The following is a 27,254-nucleotide window of genomic DNA, read 5'->3' on the forward strand; positions in this document are numbered from 1 at the left end:
GAGGATTTAGTGAAGTGATGTTGGCCTACAGTACCAGCCCAGTCATGGTGGGAGGGGGTAATCATCCATTCAGAGAAGGGGAACCCTCCCCCTGCTCCGCCTGTTTTCTCAGCGGTTCCTTGAAGTGCGCAGTACCGGGCTCGTTTTACAGAAAAAGAAACTGAGGCCCAGAAAGGAAACAGAATAACCCGGGGTACGGCAGACTGGGGCTAGAACCCGGGCCTTCCGACTCTGCGTCCAGTGCTCTGCCTGCGTCTCGGAGCCTCTGGTGAGCACATCCCCACCCCACCCTCGTCCCCCGGCCTGGGAGTGAGGGGCTGGGGGCGCGGCCTCAGGGAGACCCCCGGACTCCAGGGCCCGCTTGGGGATCCTCGACTCAGACCACGGAAGCGCCGCGCGGCTCCCGGAGCGGAGAAAGCGCTCGGGGTTGTCACTTTAAATTAAAGAGGGAGCGGGCGGGCGAGCGCGAGGGAGCGCGCTGCGGGCTCCTGGGAGCGTGCCCGGACTGCGGCGCAGCTCCCGTCGGCCGCCCCGGCCCGGCCGAGACCCCGGCCCGCGCCGCGCTCCTCCGAGGCGGGCGCTGGGCGACACTGCAGCGGTGGCGCAGCCGGCGACCTCCGGGCTTGACGCCGGTGCGTGCGCGCTGCGGGAGGCCGGCCGGGAACCCGGAGCCGGGAGCCGGAGCCCAAGCCGGAGCCCGAGCGGGAGCGGCGGCCCCTCGGCGGAGCCGGGGTGAGTACGCACCTGGCCGCCCCCCGCACAGCGCCGGGATGGGCGTCCGGCGCGCGGACGCACGCAGTGCCCTCTCCCCGTGCCGCGGACCCCCGGGCTCCCCGCGCTCTGCGCGTCTGCACACCCGCGCGGAGCGCACACCCGCGCCGCGCTTGCACACGCACGCCCGGCACAGCGCACGCCGGGCGCCCTTCCCCGGCCCGGCCACTCCGCGCACTGCGCATCGCATCGCGTCCCGCACGCCCGCCCCGCGTGTGCACACACGCGGCTCACTCGGCCATTTACACACCTCCCCAGGCGAGTGTGCACGCCCCTCACGTTCACACTTAGCACCCTGACTATCCCAACTCCCCCTGCCCCGCCTCACACCCCCTCGCGGCTTCGGGGTCAGCCCCCTACACTCTGATCCTCATATACCCTGGGGGTTCCCACGGTAGGGGTGCTGGGTCTTCAGTAAATGCCCCGGTCCTGAGAGGCATGTCGCACCCCAGCTCCAGGAGGCTCTGCGATCCCGGGAGAAGATCCTCAGCCTCTGTCCGGCGTCACCGGCCTGGGTCGGGGGCTTTCCAGGGGCCCCTGGGAACCTTTGACGCGCTGCTTTTTGGGAGAGGAAGCTTGCCCCCTCGGGCTCTAGATTTGGGCTGAAGAGGGTGTGGGGCCGAATGTGAGCGCCTGGAGCCAGGCCTGTGGGTGGAGGAGCCCTGAGTCAGCCATCCTGGTGACCCCTCTTCTGGGGGCTGCAGAAGGACTGTGTGCCCCACTCCTCAGTCAGTGAGGCACCCCTACCCCAAAGTGCCTGGAAACCCTGCTCCCTGGAATGTCATCCCCTTCCGGAGCCAGGGGTTGACAGGTTTGGAGAGCAACAGCAGTGTGCTTCCTTCTAGAAATGGGGAAACTGAGTCTCAGAGCAGGCAGGAGAGCCGCCTAAGTTAACCCTGCCAGTCTGGAGAAGGGTCACATGAGCGCCCAAGCCCCCGCCTCCCCTCTCTGAACTCTGAAACCTTCCCCAAGCAGTTTGGGCCAGGGGGAGCTCCCAGCCTGGGGTTCACGTTTGGACTGAGCCTCTTGTCAGCTCTGGTGACATGGGCAAGTCATTGCCTGTACCTCAGTTTTCTTTCTAGTCCAATGGGCAGAGCAGCAGCCCCCTGAGAGGGCGGCAAGGAGAACTTGCTGAAATAACACAGCAAGTCCTTGGTACAGTGCCTGGAACACAGGTGCCCAATGAATGCCAGCCACCACCACCCCAGCCCATCTGTACTGTGGTTTCTGTGGGCTTGTGGGGGGGATGGTAGCAGGATGTGGTTATCTCAGAAATGGGATGAGCACTTGAAAAGGATTTCAAACCCAGAGAGCCCATAGAGGCCCGCACCCTGGGAGCTCGAGGGCTGCCCTGTACCCCCCCCCCACCCCCCCCATCCTTCCCATTACCTGCTGGCCTCAGCGTGAGGGCAGGGGGAGCCAGCACCTTGCCGGCCAGAGATGTGATGTGGGGACAGAGTGAGCAAGGAAATGGGGTCGGGGGGAGCAGAGACACGAGGCCTCTGTCCCCTACAAAATTTCTGGAAGGCCCTTTGTCTGACAAGCCCAGGAGGGGGCCTCGGCTGTGGTCGGATTCCAGTAAGGCCAGTGGCAGTTCATTCCACCCGCCTCCACTCCGAAACGCCTGGTCAGGAGGTGGCATGGCTGCCAAGAGCCCAGGCCCAGATCCATTGCACTTTGGCGCCAATCCCAGTGTGGCTGCTCATATGCTGAGTGACCCAGGGCCCCAGCTTCCCCATCTGGAAAGTGGGGATCCATTTGTCCATCCAATCATCAGCCCTAGATTGTGCGCCTGCTATGGGCCAGGCGCCGTTCTGAGCATTTAGCATATGTTGGGTCTCATTCTTACAGCAATGGGCGGGTATTACCAGGTAGGTATGATTGAGCCAGGATTGGAACCTAGAGCTGTTTGCAGTGAGCAAGCTCCGTGCAGTTTAGGGTTTGGCTGGGGAGGGGGACCAAGGAAGGGACGTGGATCGAGGAGCTCAGACGAGGGTTGGGGCAAGTCTGGCTCACCCCTGCTGTGACCCATTTCCTGTGTGTCAGAAGCTCGGGGAAGCTCTGGTCACAGGCCGTCCTGGCCTCAGATGTGCCTTGTCAGCATCCTGTTCCCAGCTGAAGCCGCAGCCCCTCTGCCTGGCAGACCTCCAGGCTGCCCGCAGGAGCCCGTGGTCGGTGAGGTAGAGCCGGGGTCTTGGGAATAGCGGGTAAAGGCATTAAGAAGGGCACTCGCTTTGCAGCCAGATCTGGCTCGGTCTCAGCTTTCTGCTTCCTGGTTGGGTGACCTTGGGCAAACCCACTGCCCTTCTCTGAGCCTCACTTTCCTCCTCTGTGAAGTGGGGCTAATTATAGGATGTGCCCCATAGGGAGTCTTGGGAGAGGTGATAGGGAAGCGATGCATGAAGTCCTTGGCACAGGGGCTGTGACTACTAATAGAAGAGGCACTGGACTGGGCAGCAGCCACGGCTAGCTGTGTGGCTTTGGGCAAGCCACTTAACTTTTCTGATCCCCCCTCAGCTCATCTGAAGGCCTGCTTACCAGGCTCATGAACAGAGATGCTTCCAGGGGCCAGCAGGTTCCGGAAGAGGTAGGGGGAGCGGTTCCAGGCCTGAAGAGCAAATGCCCCATGTGGAGGGGCAGAGCCTGCTCAGCTCCAGCTCTGGCTGTTAGAGGGGGTGGATAGGGAGGATATAGACCCACTGTCCCCAGAGCTTCTATCGTTTAAAGGGAAACTAGAAATCCATTGGGTTTTTTTTTAGAAATCCATTTTTAATGGGAAATTTTCCAATTTTTAAACGTTGGCAACTCACTGTAACACGCACAAAAAAGGTACAGGCTGGTAGTGCTGCCCACGTGATCCCACTGTTCAAACTAGGGCCTAGGGGGCCTTTTGGACCATTGCGAGGCCAATAACCACAGCAGCTAGTATTTGCCAGGCCGGCCACGCTTCTCCTTACACCCTGAAGGGCAGTTGTGAGCCCCAATTAACTGATGAGACAAGCGACGCTCAGAGCTAGGCAGGGGACAGATCCGGGATTCAGACAGAATCTGGGATTCTGGGGTCAGAAGCTGACCTCAAACCCTGTGCTCTGGCTGCCCCCGCCCCCCACCAGCCCCAAGCCTGTGCATCTCCCTTCCCAGTTCTCTCCTCCCTCCTGTCCCGCTTCTGCCCCTTCACAGGGGACCCCTGCAGGAGCTTCTGGCTGGGGGTGTACCTAGAGCCATTCACACCTTCACTGAAATCACAGCTCCCAGGCAAGGGTGTTGTGATGAGGAGAGGGGAAATGTGGGCAGTGTGGGAGTCTGGGGTCTGCGCTGGAACAGCCTTGGAGGGATGGGGGCCCTTGGACGGCCAGAGGTCTGATAGAGCAGATCTGGGCTCTGTCTTGTACCATGTGTACTTACTGCAGGGGTGTCCCCAGCGCCTGCTAGCATGCTGTAAGGCACAGGGGATAGGAACGTGGAGCCAGATGGCCTGGGTTGAACAGTTTCTTAGCTGTGTGGCCTGGGGCAATGGCTTTACCTAAATGACTTTACCTTCATGCCTCAGGACTCTCCTCTGCAAATCAGAGATAATAATAGTATCTACCTCAGGGGCTGTTAGAGGATTAAATGAGGTCATATATATGCAAAGGCTTAGAGCCTGCTTGGGTGTGAGGAGTGCAGCAAGGCTAGCTATCATTATCCTGATTCCAGCCCAGGGCCCAGGAAGGAGCCTCCACTCAAGTCAGCATGGGTAGAGCCCTTCCTGGGTAGCGCCTACCTACCATCACCATGACAACCCGCATCTCACCATGGAGTGGGGCATCATCACGGGAGCTGGGAGCAAGGAGCTGTCTGGGCCCCTGGCAGAGGTTCGCCCCAGAGCCCTGGTCTGCCCTGCTCCTCGAGGCCTCCCGCCCTGGGACTTATGGCACTCCCAAATGTGCTGGCTAACACTGTCTGGATCAAGGCATCCCAACTTGGCTCCAAGGCCGCACACTGGGGAGAACCTTAGGATTCCTGAACATGCTCACCGCCTGATTTGACCCCAGTCCCAAAGGGAGTCGATAGAACGCTTCGAGGGGTTGCAGACAGGCTAGCCACAGCCCAGGGTCTTTTTATGTTGCGCCTAAACGGCGTTTACATTTTTTGTGAATTGCTTGCAACATTTAGAAACCAAGAACCTGCACATAAAAAATCCAGGTATCTAGCTTTTCTTTCAAGAGCCAGCTGTGCTGGGCTGGCATTCCCACGGGAACAGAAAAGCAGCTGCCCTTGGGTAGGCAAGCACCCTGCGGTTCTTACGCCCCGTGGGCCGCCTCCGTATCGCTCACCTTGTCGGTTCTTAGGCACCTCTCTGCACTACGAGGGATCGTGGAGGCTGGGCTGGAAGGTCTCCTGTCCTTGCTTGTCCCTTGAGCTGAGACCAATACAGCTCATTCCAGCCTTCCTTTTTCAACACCCGCCCCCCTACATTTTGAACATCTCTGTGAGCCAGATTTACCTCTTAGCAACAACAATAATAAACCTACGTGTAGTCACCGGGATTCGGGTAATGGCTTGTATGAGCCCCCGGACCTTTCTAGAACAACCTAGACCTTTAGTGGTTCATAAAACTTGGGAGTGGAGAATGAAGTCGGGAGGAAACCATCCCAAGCAGTGAAAGGACTGATAATAAAATTTGCAGAAAGGCAGGCTGTCCTTTCCAATTTAGATGAAAGCGTTTGACGTCAGGCTCGGTGAGCATCCTGAGGGGCTACTCCACTGAGTACCAGAGTCGCTGCTGGTCAGCCTGTTGTTCCTAGGATGGAAATGAGGTGGGGGTGCCAGATTTAGCAAATACAAATACAGGAAGTCCAGAAACTTTTGAGTTACAGAGAAACAACACGTCATTTTTTTGGTGTAAGTATGTCCCTCGCAGTATTTGGACATACTAAAAACGAGTCTGAAATTCGCATGTCACTGGCAAGGCCTTAGCCAGACAGACAGGGAAGTTCTCAAGGCAAATTCAAATGTCACTTGTGTTTTAGCAACCCTGAAATGCAGTCTGGAGGGCTCAAAATGAGCTTTAAACACCATTTTTTAAAATGCTACTTTAAAAAACCACCTACTTTTGCCCAGGGCCCCCCTCACGGCTGAGTGTGCACTCCAGATGATGGGTACACAGGCACCAGGGAGGCCAGGGCCCAGGGTCGGGCTTGGTGACCCTCTGAAGCCCCCTCCACTGACTCTCCTCTCCTTTCCAGTCTCAGCCACTGCAGCAGGCGTCATGGCCGTGGACGTGGCAGAATACCACCTGAGCGGTGAGTCTCAGCGGCCAGCATGTCATCTCACAGGACCCGCCCACCAGGCCTGGGGTGGGGGGGTGTCCCCAGGACACTAATAACGGCCCCGTTTTACTGGTAAGGACACTCAATGACTTGCCCAAGGCCACACAGCCTTGGGGACACCAGGCTGGGACCAGTCTGAGGTCTCTTCCTCTTTCTGCATCAGTGGCTCCTTCCCCTCTGTTTGACTTGAGGGGATCCCCCAGGAGAGCCCGTGTCCCGCTGCTTCCTCACGGTGAGCCTGTGACGTGGAATCTGCCCACCCGGGGCCGTTCCTGGATGCTGTCAAGTGGCCAAGTGAGAGGAAACCCAGGAAGGTTGACATTAGATCCATGGGCCATTGAACTCAGAGATGGCCCAGTCCAGGGATGGCAAATACCTGGGACGCAGCTCCCGCCTTCCCGTGTGTGCCCCAGCAGGCACTGAACTTGGCAATGGCCTCAAGACACCAGACACACTCCAAGTGATGGTGGATGATGTCAGAGCTGAAACAGACTCCCATCTTTTCTCCTTATGTTCCCCTCCCCGTTTACAGATGGGAGAAAGGAGGCTCAGCGAGGGAAAGGGACCGTGAGTAAGTAACAGGGTCAGGACATGAACCCAGCTCTGCTGACTACCTGGCCAGTGCTCCCATCGCTCCAGCTCCTCCCCTGGCACAGCCCCCCACCAGCCCCGGGCAGAGCTGAAGGGAGCATCAGGGACCACCTTTCCCAACCCCCAGCCAGGGTTTCTCACTTTTCACCCACAGGCCCACAGGTCTTGGCCCAGGCCCTGGCATGGCCTTGGGCAGGTGAGGAAACCTCTCTGAGCCTCCACTGAGTCATCTGTAAAATGGGGGCAACCAGGCCCGGCCTCAAGGATGCTGGGAAGGTTCAGAGAGCACCCCACACTGTGCGAACACCGCTGTCTCCCAACTCCAGGCCTTTGCCTGGAGCGGTTCCCTGCGTTGGCCTGGCTAAGTCCCCACGACCCAGCTGGAGGTTGCAGGTGCAGATCCCGAGCCAGATTTTCCAGCAGCGAGTATCTCCTCTCTCCCTCAGCTTCCTCCCCTGTAAGATGGGGATAGTAACAGAGCCTTCCTCCCAGGGTTGTCCTGAGGACTCAGGGGTTAATGTACAAGGAGTGCTTGGAACAGGGCCTGGCGCATAGTAAATAGTAAGAGAAGCTATTATCACTAGATTCCTCCACCTCCTCCTCATTTCTAGTCTCGGCTTAGACCTCACTTCCCTGGGGATTCTTCCCATACCGTCCCAAGGCTGGTATTCAATAAAATGAATAAATAAATGAGCATTAATTGTCGTCATTTCCTATCACCTTCCTGAGGCTTTTCCTTTTGCCTGCCCGGCCCTGCGCCCCTTTTCTGCCAACCAGGGTGCCGGCTTCAGTCCCTCAGCCCCCTGGGATCCTCATTCTCAGGGGAGCCCTGCTCTGCCTTGTCACCTTGCCGTGCCCGTGGTCTGCTGGGACCTCAGGCCTCTGTGCCCGCCCCCTGCTAGGACCCGGGCCCTGCTGTGAGCCAGCTGGGGCAGCGTGCACGTCTCAGCAGGAGCCGCTCGCGTGTGCACCTCACTCTGCACTTTACCAGATCCCCTGGTATCCCAGCCCCTCCCCTCTTCAGCAGACTCCCAGGACCTCCCGAGCCTCATCAGGTCTGGCCCTGGGGCCTCTGTTGATCTTCACTGTGGTCTTATTTAGCCCACAAATTACCTTCTAGCAACAGGAGTCAGGAGTAAATAGGGTCTGCTCACGGACCCCCATCCCTACTTTCTGCTCTTCTCACGTCTCCCTGGGCCACCCAGCCCTTGTGCACACACTGTATGACTTTTACATCAAAATCATGTGTTTCTACCATCTTGAGGATTGACTTTTTTTTTCTCTTAACAATGCCCAGAACATTTCCGTGCATCCCCACAGTGACATGCTAATGACCTCAATTGTCATTCTTTAAGGCCAGTGACATTCCCTCCCAAGACAGCACCACAGGCCCCCTCGGTCGGACCCTCAGGCTGTTTCCAGATTTCTGCTGTTATAAATACAGCCCCGATGACTCACCAGACATAAAACTTGTCAGGATTTTTCCCTTAGAGTAAATTCCCCCCGTGGAACCACTGGATACGGGATGTTGTTGTCGTCACCTCCTTTTTCTGGGCGAGGAGACTGAAGCCCAGAGACGTTAGCTGGCTTGCCGAGAGCCGAGGAACTGGCACCCAGACTCTGTGTGTCTCCCCACTGTGGCCTTGAGCCGATAAATCGCTGTGTCCTTTAGCCTCTCAGCTCAGTTCTCCTCAAGAAAGTGGAGGTGGGCACCTCGCGGGTGCTGAGTGCTGGATGAAGGCCAGGGCAAGCGTCGTGGATTCTGGCTGGAGTTTGCCAGGCTCAGGAGAACAGGGCAGGGGGAGGCCTCCCACTGTCAGGGGGCCACCACTGCTGCGTGAGCCCTCCCTATGCGGCTGGGCTTCAGGAGCAGCGGTGAGGACCCCCTCCAGCCCTAAATGCCCCACCACCTCCCTCCCCAGGGGCCCTCTGAGACCTCTGGGCTTTGTACACCTGTTCTTTTTCCTACCCTGAACTCCCAGTCCCTGGTACCTTGCACACTTCTTGCTCCTGCTTCATATTTCAGGTTAGATGTCCCTCCTCCAGGAAGCCCTCTTGGGCTTTTCCCATCATGATGCCCATCACTCTGTTTTGTCTATTTATTTGCCCGGCAGTGGTTACGCTGCTTGTTCTGGAGTCTGGCTGCCAGAGTTGGAATCCCAGCACCACCCCTTTCTGGCTCTGTGACCTTGGGCAAGGTCTTTGTGTGCCTCAGTTTCCCCATTTGAATTGAGTATAAAGGCAACACAGAGAATGGTTTAGAGAATTGTATATGCTACCAGTGTGACCTCCTGCAAAATGAATCCCACTGTCTCACGGGCTTCTTTTGGGAATCAGAGCCATGTCTTCTGGTAGGAGGATGACCTCCCCACATGTCTGGTCCTGCCATGTGCCAAGCACCATGCTGGGTGAGGACGCTCCCACAGTGCAACCATCAGTACGTTCCATTTTTAGAATCTATTCATCACCCCAAAAGAAACCCCATACTCCACATTTCCCCCTACTCTCGCAGCCCCTGACAATAACTCATCTGCTTTCTCTCTGTATAGATTCACCTATCTTGGACTTTTCATATAAGTAGAATCATACAACATGTGGTCTTTTGTGACTGACTTCTTTCACTTAGCATGATGCTTTCAAGGTTCATTTATGCTGTAACCTGTATCAGGATTTCCTTCCTGTTTATTGCTGACTAATATTCCATTGTATGGATAGACCACATTTTATTTATCTATTCATCAGTTGGTCGACATTGGGTTGTTCTAGAGGAGGTTAGAGGCAAAAATGAGGTCGTTTCTTTTTCTCCCCCAAATCCCCTTCCTCTTCCCCCAGACCCCAAAAAGCTGCTTTGATGGTCTGCAAGCAAGAGATCTTCTGAAGGCTATGAGGTCAGAGAACTCAAGGAGGCAAGAACAACCCTATTTACCTAAAGCCTAATGAATGTTTAGCCATTGTTCACAGCTCTTCATCTCCTCTAGCCACATATCGCTTCTGATAGAAACGTATGCTTTTGTGGAAAAGGGGATAGAAGCAGAAGTCATAGAGAGTGTATGTCTTGTTCAACACTGGATCCCCAGGACCTAGCACTGAGCCTGGCACACAGTAGGCACTTAATAAATATTTGTTCAATGAATAAGTAAGTCAGTGCTGAATTACCCCCTCCCTGGGTGGGGATCTGTCACCACTGAGAGGCCCCATGGTCCACTAATGAGAGGCTGCTCTTGCCTTACAGTCATCAAGAGCCCCCCTGACTGGGAGGTTGGTGTCTACGCTGCGGGGGCCCTGGCGCTGCTGGGAATCGCAGCTGTGAGCCTGTGGAAGCTCTGGACGTCGGGGAGCTTCCCCAGCCCCTCCCCATTCCCAAACTACGACTACCGGTACCTTCAGCAGAAGTATGGCGAGACCTACGCAGAGGCCAGGCAGAAGGTGAGCCTTTGCTCCTGCTCTCATAGGGCGCACCCCGAGCTGTGTGCCCCGTGCCCCACTGTCCACTCTTGGGATCAGCCTCCACTCCCTCCCCACCTCGCTCCCTCCTGGGTAATTTCCTCCTGTGAACGGGGACCCTCGTCCTCCTCCGTGTCGCCCACGTAGCCCCATGCTCGGTAATCAGTGAATACTTGTTGAATGAATGAATGCTTTCAATTTTCACAAAACTGTCCTGTGAAAAGTACAGGAAAATATAAATAAGGAGAAAAACCTCTCCCAAAATGCAACGGCTGTTAACTGTTTTTCAACTATGGACATTTTGATTGATTTCTTTCTAATATTTTTAATCTACCCCCTGCGTCTTCTTTCCATGCATAGTCTTTACACAATGGGTGTCATTTCTGCATAGAATGTTGTACTCTGCTCTTTTCATCTCACTTATAGCTGAAGCGTTTTCCCGTATTGTTGAACACTATCATAAAACATCATTTTAATGGCTGGGTAAGGTTCCTTTTTATGTGTGCCATGATTTACTAAATGCCATTATAAATATGCAGTGAATGTTTGATATGTAAAACTTTGTCTTCATTTGTGATTATGTGCTTTGAGTGGATGCCCAGATGTGGAGTTACTGTATCGGGGAGTACAAACGTTTTTAGGGCTCTCAGTATACATTGCTGGGTGTTTGGTCGTTTGATACTTGGCAGAGACTTTTTCTAACATCATGTAGAGTTCCAGAGAGCACAGCCAGAATGTGTTACCACATAAGAGTCCCACATGCTCACTCCCTGGGGGTTTCAGAGGGGACTATCTCTCATTCTCTTGGGGGGGACTATAAATTGGCAACATGTGTCAAAAGCTTTCAAAAGGACTGTGTCCTCTAAGCCAGGATTTTAAGAAAGCTATTTGATGCTCCGATATTTATATTTGGGAAAAACTAGAAACGACATAAATGTCTGACAGCAGGGGATGGTAAAATAAATGATGGCTACCTGCCCAATGGCAAATTGGGGGGAGGTGTTAAAAATTATGGTAATAAAGACTATGCAGGAACATGAGAGATGCTTAGGGGACAAAGGCTTTTGTTTTCTCACATGCCAAGGTCAATTTGGAGAAAAGGAAAATTTTAATAATAGGGTGAGTGTTACCCAACATGAAAGCTTTCTTGCGTTGTAGACATTTTTGTAAACTTCCTTTGAGGCCGCTTGATCATCTGTTGAGTAGCTATATTCTAGTATTCTTACCTGTTCCCCTTCTGCTGGACACTTAGGTTACTAGCTGTTTTGTTTTGTTTTTTTATAAACATCACTGCAATGAACATCTTTACGTATGGAACTCAGTCCATATAAATAAACAGTTTTGTGAAAAAGCTCTCTTCCATCCTGGTTAGAGAGAAAACTGAGTGAAGTGAAATAACATTAAACAAGGACCTTCCTACCCAAGGCATGACCTGTTTTGGCAGAAGGGGGAACTTGGAGGTGCCTTGAACGCACAGGGTTTAGCGCATTTCTTTGCCGTGTTCCCAAGACCGTGTGTATGCCCTTACGAGGCTCCATGTCCCTTTTTCTCACCCTCAGAGAGTGCCTGCCTGGAATGCCCAGCGGGCCACCACTCGAGGACCACCCAGTCGCAAAGGCAGCCTCAGCATCGAGGACACCTTTGAGAGCATCAGCGAGCTGGGGCCCCTGGAGCTGATGGGCCGTGAGCTGGACCTGGCCCCCTACGGGCCCCTCCGGAAGTCCCAGTCGGCTGACTCCCTGAACTCCATCTCCTCCGTGAGCAACACCTTTGGGCAGGACTTCACGCTGGGCCAGGTGGAGGTGAGCATGGACTACGATGCCGCCTCCCACACTCTCCACGTGGCCGTGCTGCAGGGCAAGGACCTCCTGGAACGGGAGGAAGGCAGCTTCGAGTCCTGCTTCATGCGTGTCAGCCTGCTGCCCGACGAGCAGATCGTGGGCATTTCCCGGGTAAGTGGGGGCTGGGGGGCCACACGAATCCAGTGTGTGGTAATTGTCCATTTGCACACCTGTCCCCTGAGTGAGCTTAGGGTCCTGGCAGGGAAGGGATGACATACTCAAGTTGGCTAATTTGGGGAGAGCTTAATAAGGACTGTTAACAATGGTGTGGGTGGGGTGTGGGGCCACCTCAGGGATGGCGTGTTCACCTGGTCTGAAGGGATGCGGGGAAGGGGAGGTTACTGGACTGAAAAGGAGACAGGTGTGTGGAGAAGGCCACCTTGATAGGCACTGTGCCCTTTGGTCAAGGGACACAGTCAGACTGTAGCAATACGACGGAGAAGGACCTGGGGGAATAAGCCCCCCAACCTCCAGTTTCCCTCCAGTGACCCCACTGGCTGACCCCACCTGAAGCCAGAGGCCAAGGGAGCCTGTTGATGCAGCCCGTGGAGGTCCACTCCTCGGCAGGAAAGCAGGGTGGGGAAGGGTGGAGAGAAAACAGGGAGGGCCAAGGAGAGGCCCCGGCACACCCCCGCCAGGCCACCCTCCACGTTCGCTCCGCAAGGGAGCAAAGCCTGCAGGAAGCACCCCTCGCTGCCCAGCACCGGCGGCTAGTAGCTCCAGGCTGGATGGGGGTCCAGACGCGGCTGCCGGGAGTCCTCGAGGTGGGCGAGGTCAACGTACCATGACCTCTGACCAGTTCAGGAGGAGCCTGGGGACCTGCAGGACCAAGTGCCCCTGACTCATTGGAGAGCCACCTGTGCCCCATCACTTTTATGATGCTGAGAACTGGCTGTTCCTCAGTGGTGGACACTGTCATCCCTCCCCCACCCCATCCTGCCCCCCGCACTCTAGGAGGATCTAGAACTGACCATTAGCCAAGTGCATGTGGGCCCCAAGAGGGGGCGGCCCAGCTTCCGAGAAGCAGTCCAGTGGGTGGTTAGGAGCAGGACCCTGGAGCCTGACTGCCTGGGTTCAAATCCCGGTGCCCTACTTCCTAGCAGAGTGACCTTGGGTAAGTCACCTAAGCTCTCTGTGACTCAGTTTCTCTGTGTGTCAAATGGGCGTCATAATTCTTGAGGAGCGGATGCATTAATATATGCAAAGCCCTTAGCCCAGTCCTTGGTAAACACTCAATAGATTCTCTCTCAGGACCGTCAAGGGTTCCTGTTGAGCCTGGATCCACGCTGCCTATGGGCTGGGCTGCCTGGAGGGCCTTGGGTGCTTTTGGACATGTCCCTTGAGGGGGGACGTTGACAGATGGCAGCCACCACAGCCTGCTGTGTGCTGAGAACCTGGTTCACAGAGCCCAACACATCTGTGATTCTCTCGTTAGCACCAACGAGACAGAGTAAGGGCATCTTGCAGATGGGGAAACTGAGGCTCAGGAAAGTGTTTTGCCCAAGACAACCCAGGCACGTGAGCAGGAGATCGAGGACCCACCCCTGGGGTTCCCATTTTCCTCCACCCGTGTGCTCAGAGAACAGATGGTCAGGGAGCCTGAGCTCCTGTGGGCAGGGGCCAGCAGAGAGGCTAGTTTGGCCAGAGGAAGGAGCGTCTGGCCGAGGATGATGAAGGGCCTGAATGCCGAGGTCAGGATCAGGAGGTGGGCTTTATGCCATGGGGGAGGAGCCCTTGATTCTCAAGCAGGCAACTGGGTAGGGAGCGTAGTTCCGGGGGAGCAGCATGAGAGGAGCCCTCCGGCAGCCCGGGCAGCCACCAAAGAGTGTGTTTCAGGGCTCCTGGAGGGGCCGGCGGATTTCTTCCCAACAAGGCAGGCTTCTTAGCACCACAGCCCAGCCAATCCCAGCAAGTGCGTGGCTGCCTCCGGGCTGGGCAACCCCCCAGCTTCAGGCGAGGTGCCAGGAATGAGAGCTCCTCTCTTTAAATATCGCCAGGCAGTGACTAAGGCAGCCCCCCACGGAAGGGGGAGCAGCGCCCTCAAGAGCCCCTTCTCAGGGGCCTGCCCACGGCTTCCTGGGAGGAGGCCAGTGGCGCCCAACAGGCAGGACCGGGCTTGGAAACTGAGTCTGGCCAGCCTCCCATAGTCACTCCACCCACTCCTCCATCCCACAGCATTCAGGCAGTCCTGGCCGGGCTCTGCGGGGGCTGGACGTCCATGGTCTTGACTCCACCGACAGTTATCCACAGCAATGCCCGCCTGGCCCAGGGCTGGACTTGAATGCACACAAGAAAGATGGAGACCAGCTCAGCAAGCGCTTTGCTGTGGGGCTGTGGGTACTGAGGATGGGAACTAGTTGGAGTCTGACTGTGGAAGCTTTGAATGCCAGGCCACTAGTTTGGCCACCATTGAGAGGAAGACAGGGGAGCTTTTAAATCACCAAGGCTGAGCCACCGAAGGAAGCACTGACATTTAGGTTGTGGGGGCAACAGAGTCAGGACTCCAGCCTAGGTCTCCAGACTCCCCATCCAGTGCTCTCTCTCTACCATGGCCTCACAGGCCCCTGGCTGCCTCCTCCCCGCCAGCTTCGGAGCTCCTTCCAAGGCCCTTTCTCTCTGCAGATCCAGAGGAACGCCTACTCCATCTTCTTCGACGAGAAATTCTCCCTCCCCCTGGACCCTGCAGCCCTGGAGGAGAAAAGCCTGAGGTTTTCTGTGTTTGGTATCGATGAGGACGAGCGGAATGTCAGCACGGGGCTGGTGGAGCTGAAGCTCTCTGTACTTGACCTCCCACTGCAGCCCTTCAGTGGCTGGCTTTGCTTACAGGACCAGAACAAGGTGAGTTTACCCACTTGTCCACCCATGAAGACAGTGTCACACGCATACACTCAGAGGAGGGACGCCACAGCAGCAGTCCGAACACCAACAACTTTAGGAAATTAGAGAAAGAGACCTGAGCCACATTCAAGGAAACTCAGTTTACTGCATGCCAATGAAAAACACTCTGACCACTGTTTACAGCTCTTCTACTGCTCTTACCACCAAACCTTGGGAAGCTCTGCTCCTCTAGTACAGTAGTACTCCTCTGGCCATAAACTGAGTTATTTCAGACAGAGGCCAAGCTGAAGTTTACCTTTATAGGTGTAGAGATGCTGGGGGAGCATAATTGTTATTTTAGCAAATGATCTAGTAATTCTAGTCTACTTGGGCCTCTATATGCTATGGCCACAGAATGTTTTCCTTGGTCTGGAATGAGGAAAAATAACTGCATTTGATTGCTACATTTGACAGGCAACCTCTGGCGCTCCTTCCAAGGCAGGACCCATACCCCATGGGAGTAGGGGATAGTGCATGCTTCATGGAGTGGGGGAGGGGGTCCCTTTCTCAGTCCTACCAGCCTGGTGCCCTGCTGTAAGGGACCCCGAGAACAGCAACTTCTCAATGGAGAAGGAAGCTTCTGCCTTTCCCTGGACCCCTCAAGTTCAGGGGGCAGGAGCCCTCTGAGCCAGCCACCTGTTCCCCAGGCCGCTGACGCTGTGGGCGAGATCCTGCTCTCCCTTAGCTACCTCCCTACGGCCGAGCGCCTCACCGTGGTCGTGGTGAAAGCCAAGAATCTCATCTGGACCAACGAGAAGACCACAGCGGGTAAGGCCCTGCTGGCTGCCTGGCTCCTCCATGTGGCTGCTGGGAGCTGTGGCCCAGCTGCTAAGCCCTGGGCACCTGGAGGCACCAGCAGGTGTGGGGCACGCTGCCAGGCCTCCCCACCCCCGGCTTTGGCTGAGCTCAGGAGCTGCACACGGTGGGTGGATTAATCTGGCTGGGGAAACATGGGAACCGCAGAGGGTAGCAGGGAGCCCCTGGTGGGGACAGACGGGAGCCTGAGACCAGGAGGCAGCGCTCGAGGTGGGGGCACTGGGAAGAAACCAAGGTGGGCACCTGCTTCCCAGAACTGGAATTCATGGTGGAGGCTCCATTCCCAGAGGTCGAAGTGCATCCCAGATCCCAAATAGGGACCAGGGCCACCGGGATGGTGTGGGTGCCATGCAGGACCTGACGCCCTAGGCCTGCAGGAGCCTCAGCCCTGGGTAACTGAAGACAGAGGGCTGAGGGAGCCCGACTTCCTGGGAGCCTGAGGGGACTCGGGGTCCAGGCAGGCGCAGAAGGATACCAGTGGGCGGTAGGTGACGAGCAGCGACTTGTTATTTCAGGTCTGCACATCACTGAGTCAGGCTCCGCTGAGCGGGCGCCCAGTGACTCAGGGCTGACGTCTGCACTCAGGCCATTTATAGAATGAAAAGCGGTGGGTCTGCCGAGCTCCCCAGAGCGTCATGTGAGGGGAGCACATGCGTGGGCTGGGACGAGGGCTGCCACAGCCCAGCTCCTCTCCTGACTCCAGTGTGAGCCTCAGCTTGCTCATCTGTAAAATCGGAAAGAAATAAAGGACCAATGGCAGACTGCAGGAGATAATGGCGATAGGGAAGCTTTGGGGAGTTGGAGCCAGCGGGCCGCTGGGACCGGGCAGGGCTGTGCCAAGTGAGTGTGGCGCTGGCCTTCACCCCACCCCCCCGGCCCTCCCACAGACCCCTTCGTCAAGGTGTACCTGCTGCAGGATGGGAGGAAGATGAGCAAAAAGAAGACAGCTGTGAAGAGGGATGACCCCAACCCAGTGTTCAACGAAGCCATGATCTTCTCGGTGCCAGCCATTGTGCTCCAGGTGAGGGGGAATGGCGCAGGGGTCGGGGCCAGGCCGGGTCACCCCCAGGGCTCTGGGCCACTCTATCCCCTCCGGCCTAGCTTCTCAGGGCTCCTGCGGGTGCTGATGGTTTGTTTCAAGCTGTCACCTTTCTAGTCCAGAAGCATTTACTGAGCACCCTCTAGGTACCTGCCCTATGTGGGTGCTGAGAACACAGGCACTGCTTCCTTGGTGCCCACGAGGGACAGGCAGGAATGTCCCCAGATGGTCCTAACCCACTAAGAGCATGCCAGACTTTGGCAGTCGGAAGGGGCTTCTGCAGGGAGCGTTAGCTAAGCTGAGATCTGGGGGAAGTCAGTTCCCGGGGGAGGGAAATGCAGAGACCTAGAGATGAGCCAGGGCTCACTCAAGGGCCCTAAATCTCCCGAAGTTCTACCTGCAGAAGCCCTGCTAAGGTCCCCATACCCCCATGGCCTTTGGAAGGTGATGTGTCCCAGGGAGACCCACTCCCAGCACGGATATCACAGACCAAGGGTGAGGGAACTGCAGAGGATAGGGCCTGGGCCACAGCAGTGCCCTGCTTGCATGCCTCAGAGGATGGGGAGCTCACCACCTCCACTCACTAGCTCCTTCCATCCTTGGGCATTCCTGACAGTGAGAAAGTCCTTTTGTGCCTTGAGCCAAAAGCTGCCCCTTGGCCCTGGGGCTGGACAGAGCCCACCTCCTCTCCCTTCCCGGGACAGCCTGTCTGAGTTTGAAAGCCCAGAACTCTGCCTCTGTCAGGATGTTCCTAATCCAGGCGGACATACCAGCATCTCTGGTTGGTCCTGAGGGTCATTGCCTTGTCCTGCCGCCCTCATAGTGCCACTATTCCACTGCCTCCTGACGTCTTGGGACCAGGGAAGGAGGGAGAGGAGAGAGGTCAGGCTGGGTTCCCACTTTGATCTCAAGCAAGTTCTTTCCCTTCTGCAGTAATGAACCCAGCCTATAGGAAGATAGTAGAGGAGCGTATTTTAGGAATAACAGGAGACGCTCTGACTATGTGCAGGCACCATTCTCAGTGCTTTATGCATTTTAACTTATTTTGTTCCCAGAACAGCTAGGAACTATTATTATCACCATTTTACACATGGGGAAACTGAGGTAGGAAGAGCCCAAGTCACTGGCCAAGGTCACACAGCAAGGAAGTGGGGAGGCTGACGCTTGAACCTGGGCAACCTACTGCTGCCAGGGTGTAGGGAGAAGCAACAGAGGGCTGGGGGTGAGCCAATCAGAGGTGAGGATTCAGTGAGCTGCAGGGGCCTGGCATTTGTAGACCAATGCCTGGGAGCCATGGAAGACCTCTGGCACTGCCCTTGGTCCCCAGCCCCCATGTCACTTCCTCCCCAGGACCTGTCTCTCCGTGTGACAGTGGCTGAGAGCAGCAGCGATGGCCGTGGGGACAACGTTGGCCATGTCATCATCGGGCCGTCAGCCAGCGGCATGGGTACTACGCATTGGAACCAGATGTTGGCCACGCTGCGCAGGCCCGTGTCTATGTGGCACCCCGTCCGGCGAAACTAGCAGCCGGGACAGGGCCAGGGCGGGCACTGGTGCCGCCTGGAGCCTGGTGCAAGCTCAGCTCTGACGCTCTTCTCCGTAGTCCAGCTGGAGCCATGAACGCTGGGGTCCCCCAGTGGAGTCCCCATGAGCCATCTTGGTCCCTCTGTCCAGACTGCAGTGGAGGAGTAGGCCTGGCTAGATGTCCAGGGAGCCAGGGTTTTCTCTCACTGAGGACCAGCTGTGGCTGGGCCGGGACCTGGGGAAGGCAGCTGGGTCCTGGCCCCTTGTGCTCCCATCTCGAGATCCCCAACAGGTGTGTCCCTTGGCCTGGGAGGGGGCCTTGGCCTCTCCGCATACCCCACCCTTGCTGGGAGGCCAGCGCCAGGCTGGGCCACATATAGGAACGTGCAAGTCTTGGGGGCCAGGTGCTGTGCTAGGCACTGGCAGGGGTGACACGAATAAGACTCAGCCCCTTGGATGTCAGGAAGACAAGATCTGCCTGCCCTGGTGATCTGCTCAGGGCAGCCCAGCCGTGTGGACTCGGGGAGGGCTCTGGGGGCTGGGAGGACGAGATGGGAGCTGTGCTTTGAGGGGCAGGGAAAGAACTGAGGGTGTCCCGGGCAGCAGCCACCTGAGATGGCAGGGACGTGAATTCCCTGTCACAAACACAGTCCCCAGCCCACCACAGTGGACATAAGGGCCTCTCTCTGGGCGGGAGAAGAAACCAAGAGACCAGGCCAAGCAGAGGCCCACAGGCCCCCTGGGACCCTGGCTCCAGAGTCATTCTCTATGAAACCTACTCCCTTGAACCAAAACCCTTACAAGGCCCAGAGGTCCGAAGAGGCCCAGACCCGGGTCCTTGTGTTCAGTCCCGCACACATCAGGCATTGGCTCCACAGGTGTTTGTTGAGTCCCTCCAGGCTAGGCCCTGCTGGGAAGAGAGATGCCTCAGCCTGTGGGGCTGGTGGGCAGTGGGGTGGCCGGAATACAGACTGCAGGGGACCAGCGGTGGGAGAGGGCTCCGTGGGCGGCACTGAGGACGTGGTGAGCAGGCGGGCCGGGCCTTGGAGGAAGGGGCAGCCGAAGCAGTGGCAGTGAGGGGAAGGCGAGGGGGGCCAGAATGGAAGTGGATAGGCAGGTCTGAATGCCAGACTGGGAAGCAGGCGGCTCTGGAGCACAGTTTGAGCCCCCAGGACACCGGGTGTCCTAGGTCGAGTTCCAGAAGCAGACCTGAGATTCTCAGGCAAGGGGGTTATTGAGGGAGAACCTACGGGAACAACCTGTAAGGGAGAGGGAGGCCCTAGACGGTGCAGCCGAGCAAGCGGTGGCTTCCAGAGAGTGGAGCTTCAGCCTGGTGGCGGACGGGAGCTCTGATGTGTGAATGGCACCCCAGAGGGGTCCTGCCCAGACACCTTCCAGGTGTCACTGGCTGAGGCAGTTCCCATCCATCAAAGGCAGCCCCAGAGAAGCAGCCAGCTGTGTGCCCTTTGCAGCTGAGGGGTGGGTGCCCCTGCTGGGTCAAAGGGAAGGGGCTGGGGGATGTGTGGCAGCAGCATCTGCTGTACGGGGCCACCCACAGGGTACAGAATGGGCTCTCAGGCTGGCTGCCTCTGATCCTCCACCCTGGTGAGCTCTGGAGATGCAGGCCCAACCAGTTATCCCCAGTGACGTTGGGGGGCCTGCAGTGGTCATGGGACTGGAGCCATCTGACACAGCGGTGGCCCAGCCCCGAGGTCTGCATGGGCCAGGCCAGCACAAGGCCCGGGGACACACAGCTGGTGCGCCTCCTCAGCCTGGGAGACCCCGACTCTTGCTACCCCAGCGGCCACGTGGGGCAGGCCGTCGACCCTCACCTTGTCTTCCCCTTGCTCCTCCCTCTAAATGCATGAAATGTTGACTGTGCCCCTGGGATGGGCGTGGTGGGGACTGAATATGCTGACTGGAATGATTCTAGAACCAAAATAAAGCTGGGGCAGGAAGGAAGGGGCTTCCAGGGAGCCCTGCTCAGCCCCGAATCACCTCCGTCTCTTCTCTAGGAATCAGGGACTCAGGCCTCCGTGCGGGTTACTGTGAGCACTCCTCCCCCTGCTGCAGGGTGCCCAGAGTGGAGGGAGGCCCCAGTCTGGTCAGGAGACCATCACAAGGACCGATGCCATTGGGCTGCCTGGGAAGCTCAGAGAAGGGGCCCTGAAGCAGGCCAGGCAGGGGGGGATGGTGGCAGGGAATATCAAGGAAGGCTTCCTGGTGGTGTCGCTGAGCTGAGTCTTCAGCGCTCCTTCTTGGAGCATATCAGGTGGACAGGCCGAAAAAGCATTCCTGGCAGAGGGAGCAGCATATAGAAAAGGGCAAGAGTGGGCAAAAATGTGGGCAATTTATGGATCTTGCTAGAGCAAAGTTGGGGGAAGACGAGAGAAGGGAGCCAAAGGAGAGGCTTGGAGGTGAGAAGGGCTGTCTGAGCTCAGGGAGTGCTGGGTCTCAGCCTGGAACCCTGCAACCCTTGGAGGTAGGTGCTGTTGTCATCCTCTTTTTTGCCCACATGGAAACTGAAGCTCAGAAAGTTTAGGTAGGGGCCGGCCCCGTGGCCAAGTGGTTAAGTTCTCACACTCCGCTTTGGCGGCCCAGGGTTTCGTCGGTTTGGATCCTGGGCGCGGACATGGCACTGCTCATTAGGCCACGTTGAGGCAGCGTCCCACATCCCACAACTAGAAGGACCCACAACTAAAATATACAAATATAAAAATGTACTTGGGGGATTTGGGGAGAAAAAGCAGGAAAAAAAAAAAGAAAGAAAGAAAGGTTAGGTAACTAGCCCAAGATCACACAGCCAGAAGCTCTCGGAGCTGGGATTCAAGCTCAGGCTGTCTGGCTCCAGATCTCACGCTCTTAACCACTAAGCCACGCCGCCCCCTTGCCCAGCTCTTTGAGGGTGGAGCTAAGAGGCAGCAGAGAAGCAAAGCTCTTCTGTATCCCAGGCTACTCTGGTTTTCCCCCCCTCCCCTGCCCTGCCCTGGAAGATGACAGCAAGTGTGGGAGGAGGAGGAGGATCTGGGTGGGAATTCCCCACAGGCCCCGGGAGGCCTGCCCACCACAGGGCCTGACTAGGAAGAGCTTGTGTGGAAGCCCCCCGCCCACACCAGGCAGACAGGGGTAACCAGTCAGGCCGCTGCAGGAGCCCATGATGGGTGGACACCAGGGAAGGCTTCCCAGAGATGGAAGCAGGAGTGCTGGCCTTGCGGGGCAGGGAGGACGGTGCACCTGGAGGAGGGAGAGGGGCCTCCAGGCATGAACTGCCTGCACAAAGGTGTCACGTGTGTCTGGGGAGCCACAGCCGGCTGAGGCTGGAGGTCAGGTGGGGCTAAGCTGTGGAGGATTCATGTCCAGGGTAAGGCCTAAGGTCCTGGTCCTGCAGGCAGTGGGGAGCCACAGAGGGGTGCTGAGCAGGAGCAGGCCAGAGGGATGAGGAGGGAAGTCAGCAAGCGCCACTCTTGATCAGTGAGGGGCAGTCAAGCTGCCTGTAGGTTTCAGGTTCATCCAGCAGGGCCCAGACGGAAAGCCCCCCGTTTCGTCTTGCCCCTTCCTCCTCCCCACTCTTGCCCCCTCCTCTAGCCCCAGGCGCATGGGCCTGCCTCGAGGGTCCCAGGCCCCCTGTGTTTGGGAGCCTTCAGGGATAGGCCGAGACCCGCCCAAGAGCGCAGGTGTGAAGGTCACTGACCTGACCAGCGGCATTGGCTGGGCCAGGCCTGAGTGTGGGAGGAGCAGGATGAGTCACTTTAGAATCCAAATTGACAGCAACTCCAAACTTCACTTCCTCTCTGCTGCCTGCGGTCGTCTGTGCCTGCAGACACCGGAAGGGACAAACCGAGAGGCTAAATAAACACTAAGACTGGGCCACAGGGCTCCATCGCTCTCCGCCCAGTCCCACCACATTATCAACCTTCCCAGCCCATCCAGAAGGATCAATTATGGCAAGGCGGGGGCGGGAGGCCTGCGTCCCCAGCCCTGGGCTCCATCAAATGGCAGCTGGGGTTGAGTTGGCCTCAAGGAGGCTGGACAGAAAGAAACTTGGAAGAAAGGGCCCCTCTGGGTTCCGCCTGCCATAGACTGGTCTGCTGCTTATTTGCTGTGTGACAGCTCCCCTCCCTTCGAGAGCCTCAGCTGCCCCATCTGAAGAATGAGCGTATTGGACAAGAAGGCCTGTAAAATCCCCCTGCACCTCTGACGTTCGGGGATTCTGTGTGTAGGGCTCTAGAGCCCAAATGCCCGGCTTAGAATCCCAGCTCCTCCATTTACCAGCTGTGGGAACTTGGGCAAATTATCTGTCCCCTTTGGACCTCAGTTACCCCATTTGTCAATGGAAGATAAGAATTATACATAGTTCATAGGCTGGAATGAAATGACACATGCCAAGTATATGGCATACAGTAAGTGCTCTGTAAACTCGAGGTCAAGGCTTTGGGTGGAGGTGTTCTGGCCAAGGACAAGGGCTCTTGGGATCTGGTCTTTGGGATGAAAGGGAGCGGAGGGTACATAGGGAGGCCTGCCAAGGCATCCAAAGGGGCAGGACCACACCTCTAAAGTTCCACCCCCTGGCACCCACTCTCCCCCACCTTCAGCCATCCATAAACACCACACATACCAAGCCAGGAACCCCAAGCAGAGCAGGCAGCCCTGGATGATGATGGTGCAGGGAGCAGAGCGGCCACACGGGGGCAGCAGAGACTCGGCCGGGACCGCAGGAGACTCCAGGGAGGATGGGAGTGGGGTACCAGAAAATGGAGCAGAGGGGCCAAGGCCGTGGGATCCTTGGAGCAGATGGAGGCTGGAGGATGGTCACCTGTCTGCTCGTCCCCCATTCAGGTCACATGCTGTATTCAGTGATCCATGCAACCAAATGTGCCTTTAGTCATTTCTTCAGTTTGTTTATTCTGAGTCAGCCCATCTTCCTTCTTTCCTTTCTTTCTCTCTTGCTTCCTCATTTTCCTTCCTTTCCCCTGTTTGTCCAGCCAGGCAGTCAACTGGTCACAACATCCTGAGCCACAGTGGGGTGCCAGCCTGGGACAGGCACTCCTGTCTGGGGCTACAGAGATGGGTCGACCTTGGTCCCTGCTCTTGAGGTGCTGAAGGCTTGGTTGGGGGCTGGAAGAGCCTGCCTGGCCACCTGCATCCCTAGGAAAAGATTCCACGTCAGACCAAGGGCTGGCCTGGCCACCTCTGCTGGGCTGGGGTCTGCGGGACAGGGACCCACTGTGTGGGGTGCCCAAAGGACTCTGGGCTTGGGACTGGTGGGGCCTCAAGGAGCTGAGTTGCCCACAGGCTGGTGGTAAACAGCAGCCACAAAAAAACAGTGAAACAGTAAACAGTACCCTGGCGAGGCAGCCTGTGACCCGGGCCACCTCCCCACTCCAAAATAAACTCCAAGAAAACAGTGCCATCCAGGGCTCAGCAATGTCTGAAATTTGGGGAAATTCCCTGCCAACCAGGACTGATTTCCCTGGCCCGGTGGCTAATCTTCCTCCTGCAGAAGCACAAGCATAGAGCGGGGTGAGGCTGGGGTTTAACACCAGGAGATCTGGGTTCAAATCCTGCCTCTGCGTCTTGCTAGCCTGAGACAAGCCGCTGCCTTTCTCTGAGCCTCGGTTCCCAAATCTGTAGCATGGGAGAGGCAGGTCGCCCACTCAGTCTGAGAGCTGAGCGGAATAATGCACAGGAGGTGCGATTTCAGAGAGAGCCCAGCTTCATGGGCAGACCTGTGTTCAAATCTGGATTCTGCCTCTTACTAGCTGTGGATCTTAGACAAGAACTTAAACTCTCTGCGTCTCAGGTTCCTCATCTGTGAAATGGGGTAACAATTCCCACCTGTTGGAGGACAGTGCCTGCACATGGTGAGCAATCCATTAATGGGCGCTGTTATTATTAGGAAATGTCCAGTGAAACTGAAGTGTGACACATGTCAAGGGTGTCATTAGAGTGATTATCTCTATAGCAACCAAGGCCAAACATGTCTGCCTGCCTTTTAGCTCCCTCCACCCCTGGCCCAGCCCCACCTGCCTCCCAGCCTGGCCACCCAAAGCCTGATGACAGAGCAGCGGGAGGATAGGGGATGACGAAGCTGACAGTTGATCACAGGTGGACGGGGCCCCTCCCCACCACTCCTAGGGGCGGGGCGCCCTGCTCAGTGGCAACACACCCAGCCCAGCCAACTCACTGCCCAGCCCTGTGGCAGTTTCGGGGAGGAAGGAGCGCCTGAAGGGTGGGGAAGTCCTCCGATGCCCCCAACATTCAGCCTGCTGACCGTGGCCTGGGACGAGCTTGGCCCAGGAGTCAGGGTCCGGGCCCTGCCTCTCTGCAGGGGGCCCTGACTCCCGCTCCGGCTGCCTCTTGGGGCCACAGTGAGGTTCCAAGGGGGCTGGCAGTGCTATCTCCCGTCATGGGATGACGTCACGACCTGCTTTGGCGAGGGCGTGAAACTCAAAGACTTCTGCCCTCTGTTCCTTTGAGCTTTGACGAAAACACTCAGTCTAGGATCTGGGGAGGCCCTTGTGCCCATTGTTAAAAGATTTCAATTCTGACTGCTAACAAGGGTGGGAAATCAGGTGACAGTGGGTTTCCAAGTCAGTTCTCTATTTATTCCTCCACTATCCAGGTCTGTTTAACCCTCAGCCTCACCCCCAGCACCAGCTCCCTAACCCAACCTTGCCCTCCATCTCAGGAAGGACTGCGGGCCCCCTAAAGCACCCCCCCCCTTGCCTCCATACCTTGCATATGCTATTCCTTCGGTTTGGAACACCCTTCCCTTCCCCCATCTGACAGGGTCTCACTTCTTCCTCAAGACTGGCCTCTCTTCTCAGAAGGGTTTCCTGACCCCCTAACCCAGGGAAGGAGCCCTCTGTCCTACGCCCATCCCACTGCCGGTCCCTCCCTCCACTGTAGCTCTCGTCACACCGTGGTCCTGCCTGTCTCCCATTTGAGGCCAAGGGCTTCTCAAGGTAGGGACTTTGTCTTGAACGGTTCAGGGTCCCCAGGCCCTTGGGCACAGAGGGGCCATCAGTGTTGGGTTAAAGAATAGGAACCACTCACACATGGCACCAGCCAGACCCTGCTCCAAGCACTTCATAGATGGAAGTTTCCATTACTTTCCCCAGATTATGCCCCAGCCAGAGGGGAGGCAGGCAGTGACCCACCTGCAGCGAAACTTCCTGGTGCTGGCTAGGGGCAGGCGGGCCAGGCCTGGCAGTGCCACCACTGACCCATAAGGGCGTGCCCGGGTCACTCCCTTCCCACCTGGCCTGAAACACCTGGAGGGAGGACTGTGGTATGCTCTGTCTCCAGAGCCCTGGGGGAAATGCACTTTCATTCATTCATTCATTCACCAATGCTCAGTGCCCCACCTATACTGGGTCCCCAGGACCCAGTCCCTGTCCCCACCAAGCCCGTAGGTGAGCATGGCAGACCCCCACCTCTCTCCTCCCAGGGGAAGTAAGCCAGGTGCCTCCTCTTTCCCTGTCCACCGCCCCCCCCACACACACACTGTCACTGTCCAGCTACTTGTCTCCTCCCCATCAGATCAGAGTGCCCTCCTGAGGACAGAGGCTGAGTCTGGGTGCCCCCTCCTGTGGCCTCGGCGCCTGCACCCAGGAGGTGCTCAATAAATGTTTCTTTAGCGGCTGAATGGTACGGGAGGGGAAGGGTCCGAGCCCGGCCGCCCCGCCCGGCCGCCGGAATCCCGGCTCGCCTCTCACCTGGGCCCGGCCGCCCGCCCCGGCGCGCCCTCCCGGCTCGACTTCCTCCCGCCGCCCCGCCCCTTCCACATTCCTGCCCCGCCGGGCCTCCCCGGCCCCGCTCCGGCCCCGCGCCCGCCGCCCGCCGGCCCCGCTCCGGCCCCGCTGCGGCCCCGCGATGAGGGCGGCCCAGGCGGCGGCCGAGGAGGCGCCGCCAGGAGTGCGGTCGGTCAAGGTGGTCCTGGTGGGCGACGGCGGCTGCGGGAAGACGTCGCTGTTGATGGTCTTCGCCGAAGGGGCCTTCCCCGAGGTGAGTGCCAGCGCTCCAGCACGGCGCCCGGGGCCTGCGCGCATCCCCCGCTGGGCGCCCCGTGCGCCCCGTCCGTGCCGGAGCTGCCGAGGCTGTGCGCCCGCCCCGGCCTCCCCAGGGGTCTCCCAGCAGGACACGAGATCAAAGAGAGTTCTCCCTCTGCCAGCGGGGTGGGGGGAGGTGAAGGCCTCAATATCATCTGTGAAGTGGCAAGAATGGCACCTACCTGGGAGAGGTGTCACAGGGGCTGACTTAGGCCACCTGGTATGAGGCAGGTCCTAAGGGAGGACTTGGTGGCCCAGCGTGGCTAAGAGGGACTCACGACTCTGGAGCCAGACTGCCTGTGTTCGATTCATGGCTTTGCCACTTCCAGCTGTGTGCCCTTGGGCAAGTCCCCTACCTTCTCTGTGCCTGTTTCCTTATGTGTGTAATAGGAATAATGATGGCGCCCACCTCCCAGGGTCACTGTGAGGAGTGACTTAGTACAGGTCAAGGGCTCAGCTTTGAGCCTGCAACAGGAAGGACTGGTGGCACACGTCTTTCTTGGGAAACATCGTCTCCCAGATCTTGCCCCTATAGTGGACATCCCGTGGGCTCTGCTTTGGAGGGCAGGAGCACACCAGACCCCAGTCAGACAGCTGGGTGGCATCTTGGCTCTCGTCTAATGGACTGTGTGGCCCTCGGTACATTGCTTAGCCTCTCTGAGCCCCCGTTTCCTCATACAACCTCATGGGGAGGGGGGACCCTAGGGTGGTGGTGAGATGGAATTAGGGTAAGGCTGAGAGACGAGCCCGAGTGGTACCTGGCACGTCCTTGATGCTTTGGGCACATTGACTGTCAGTCCTTCACTAGATGCTCCCTGACTGTCCACGCGGACTCCCCAAGCGCCAGGCAGGGGCTGGCCCACCCACCGTGCCACCTCTCAGCCCCGTTCTCCTGGGAGTCCGTGGGGTCGCTTCCAGCATCTCTTCTCCCTCCTGCCTATCCCCGCATCCTCCAAACCCCTGGGGTTGCGCAGGCCCTGGGGAGTCT

The 27,254-nt window shown here is 57.5% G+C and overlaps 2 protein-coding genes and 1 long non-coding RNA gene across 7 annotated transcripts in view; 2 read left to right on the top strand and 1 right to left on the bottom strand.

Moving 5' to 3' along the window:
- On the top strand, positions 1-20,213 carry SYT12 (synaptotagmin 12). Of its 5 annotated transcripts, none has more exons than XM_008533596.2 (9): positions 47-268; positions 6,000-6,056; positions 6,616-6,654; positions 9,907-10,100; positions 11,678-12,070; positions 14,582-14,797; positions 15,484-15,604; positions 16,540-16,673; positions 18,042-20,213. In XM_008533596.2, exons 2-9 carry the CDS (start codon positions 6,023-6,025, stop codon positions 18,213-18,215), a joined length of 1,305 nt encoding a protein of 434 aa, XP_008531818.1. In that variant the 5' UTR covers positions 47-268; positions 6,000-6,022; the 3' UTR covers positions 18,216-20,213. The 5 variants fall into 5 exon arrangements, with proteins under 5 accessions (XP_008531828.1, XP_008531818.1, XP_070421694.1 ...); XM_070565593.1 differs by lacking the exon at positions 6,616-6,654 and adding an exon at positions 9,507-9,562 and having other exon boundaries at positions 99-268; XM_070565592.1 differs by lacking the exon at positions 47-268 and adding an exon at positions 396-732.
- Positions 14,925-26,006, bottom strand: LOC139074522 (uncharacterized). The gene is made up of 4 exons (XR_011524202.1): positions 25,934-26,006; positions 22,831-23,360; positions 21,907-22,029; positions 14,925-16,376 (listed from the first exon to the last, which is right to left on the bottom strand). It is a non-coding gene; the product is annotated as an uncharacterized lncRNA (long non-coding RNA).
- Positions 26,005-27,254, top strand: part of RHOD (ras homolog family member D) — a 9,583-nt gene continuing 8,333 nt past the window's right edge. The window contains exon 1 of the mRNA XM_070565594.1: positions 26,005-26,222. Within this exon, the coding sequence (XP_070421695.1) occupies positions 26,091-26,222 (132 nt within the window). The 5' untranslated portion in view covers positions 26,005-26,090. The remainder of the gene's footprint in view (positions 26,223-27,254) is intronic.

Source organism: Equus przewalskii, chromosome 11 (genome assembly GCF_037783145.1).
Source record: "Equus przewalskii isolate Varuska chromosome 11, EquPr2, whole genome shotgun sequence".
In the NCBI taxonomy this organism is placed as follows: Eukaryota; Metazoa; Chordata; class Mammalia; order Perissodactyla; family Equidae; genus Equus; species Equus przewalskii.

Excerpts from the sequence above, each read along its gene's own strand:
- SYT12 (XM_008533596.2), top strand. The coding sequence starts at position 6,023 with ATGGCCGTGGACGTGGCAGAATACCACCTGAGCG. Across the intron at positions 14,798-15,483 it reads GCTTACAGGACCAGAACAAG|GCCGCTGACGCTGTGGGCGA; the intron begins GTGAGTTTACCC and ends CCTGTTCCCCAG. Across the intron at positions 16,674-18,041 it reads TGCCAGCCATTGTGCTCCAG|GACCTGTCTCTCCGTGTGAC; the intron begins GTGAGGGGGAAT and ends CTTCCTCCCCAG.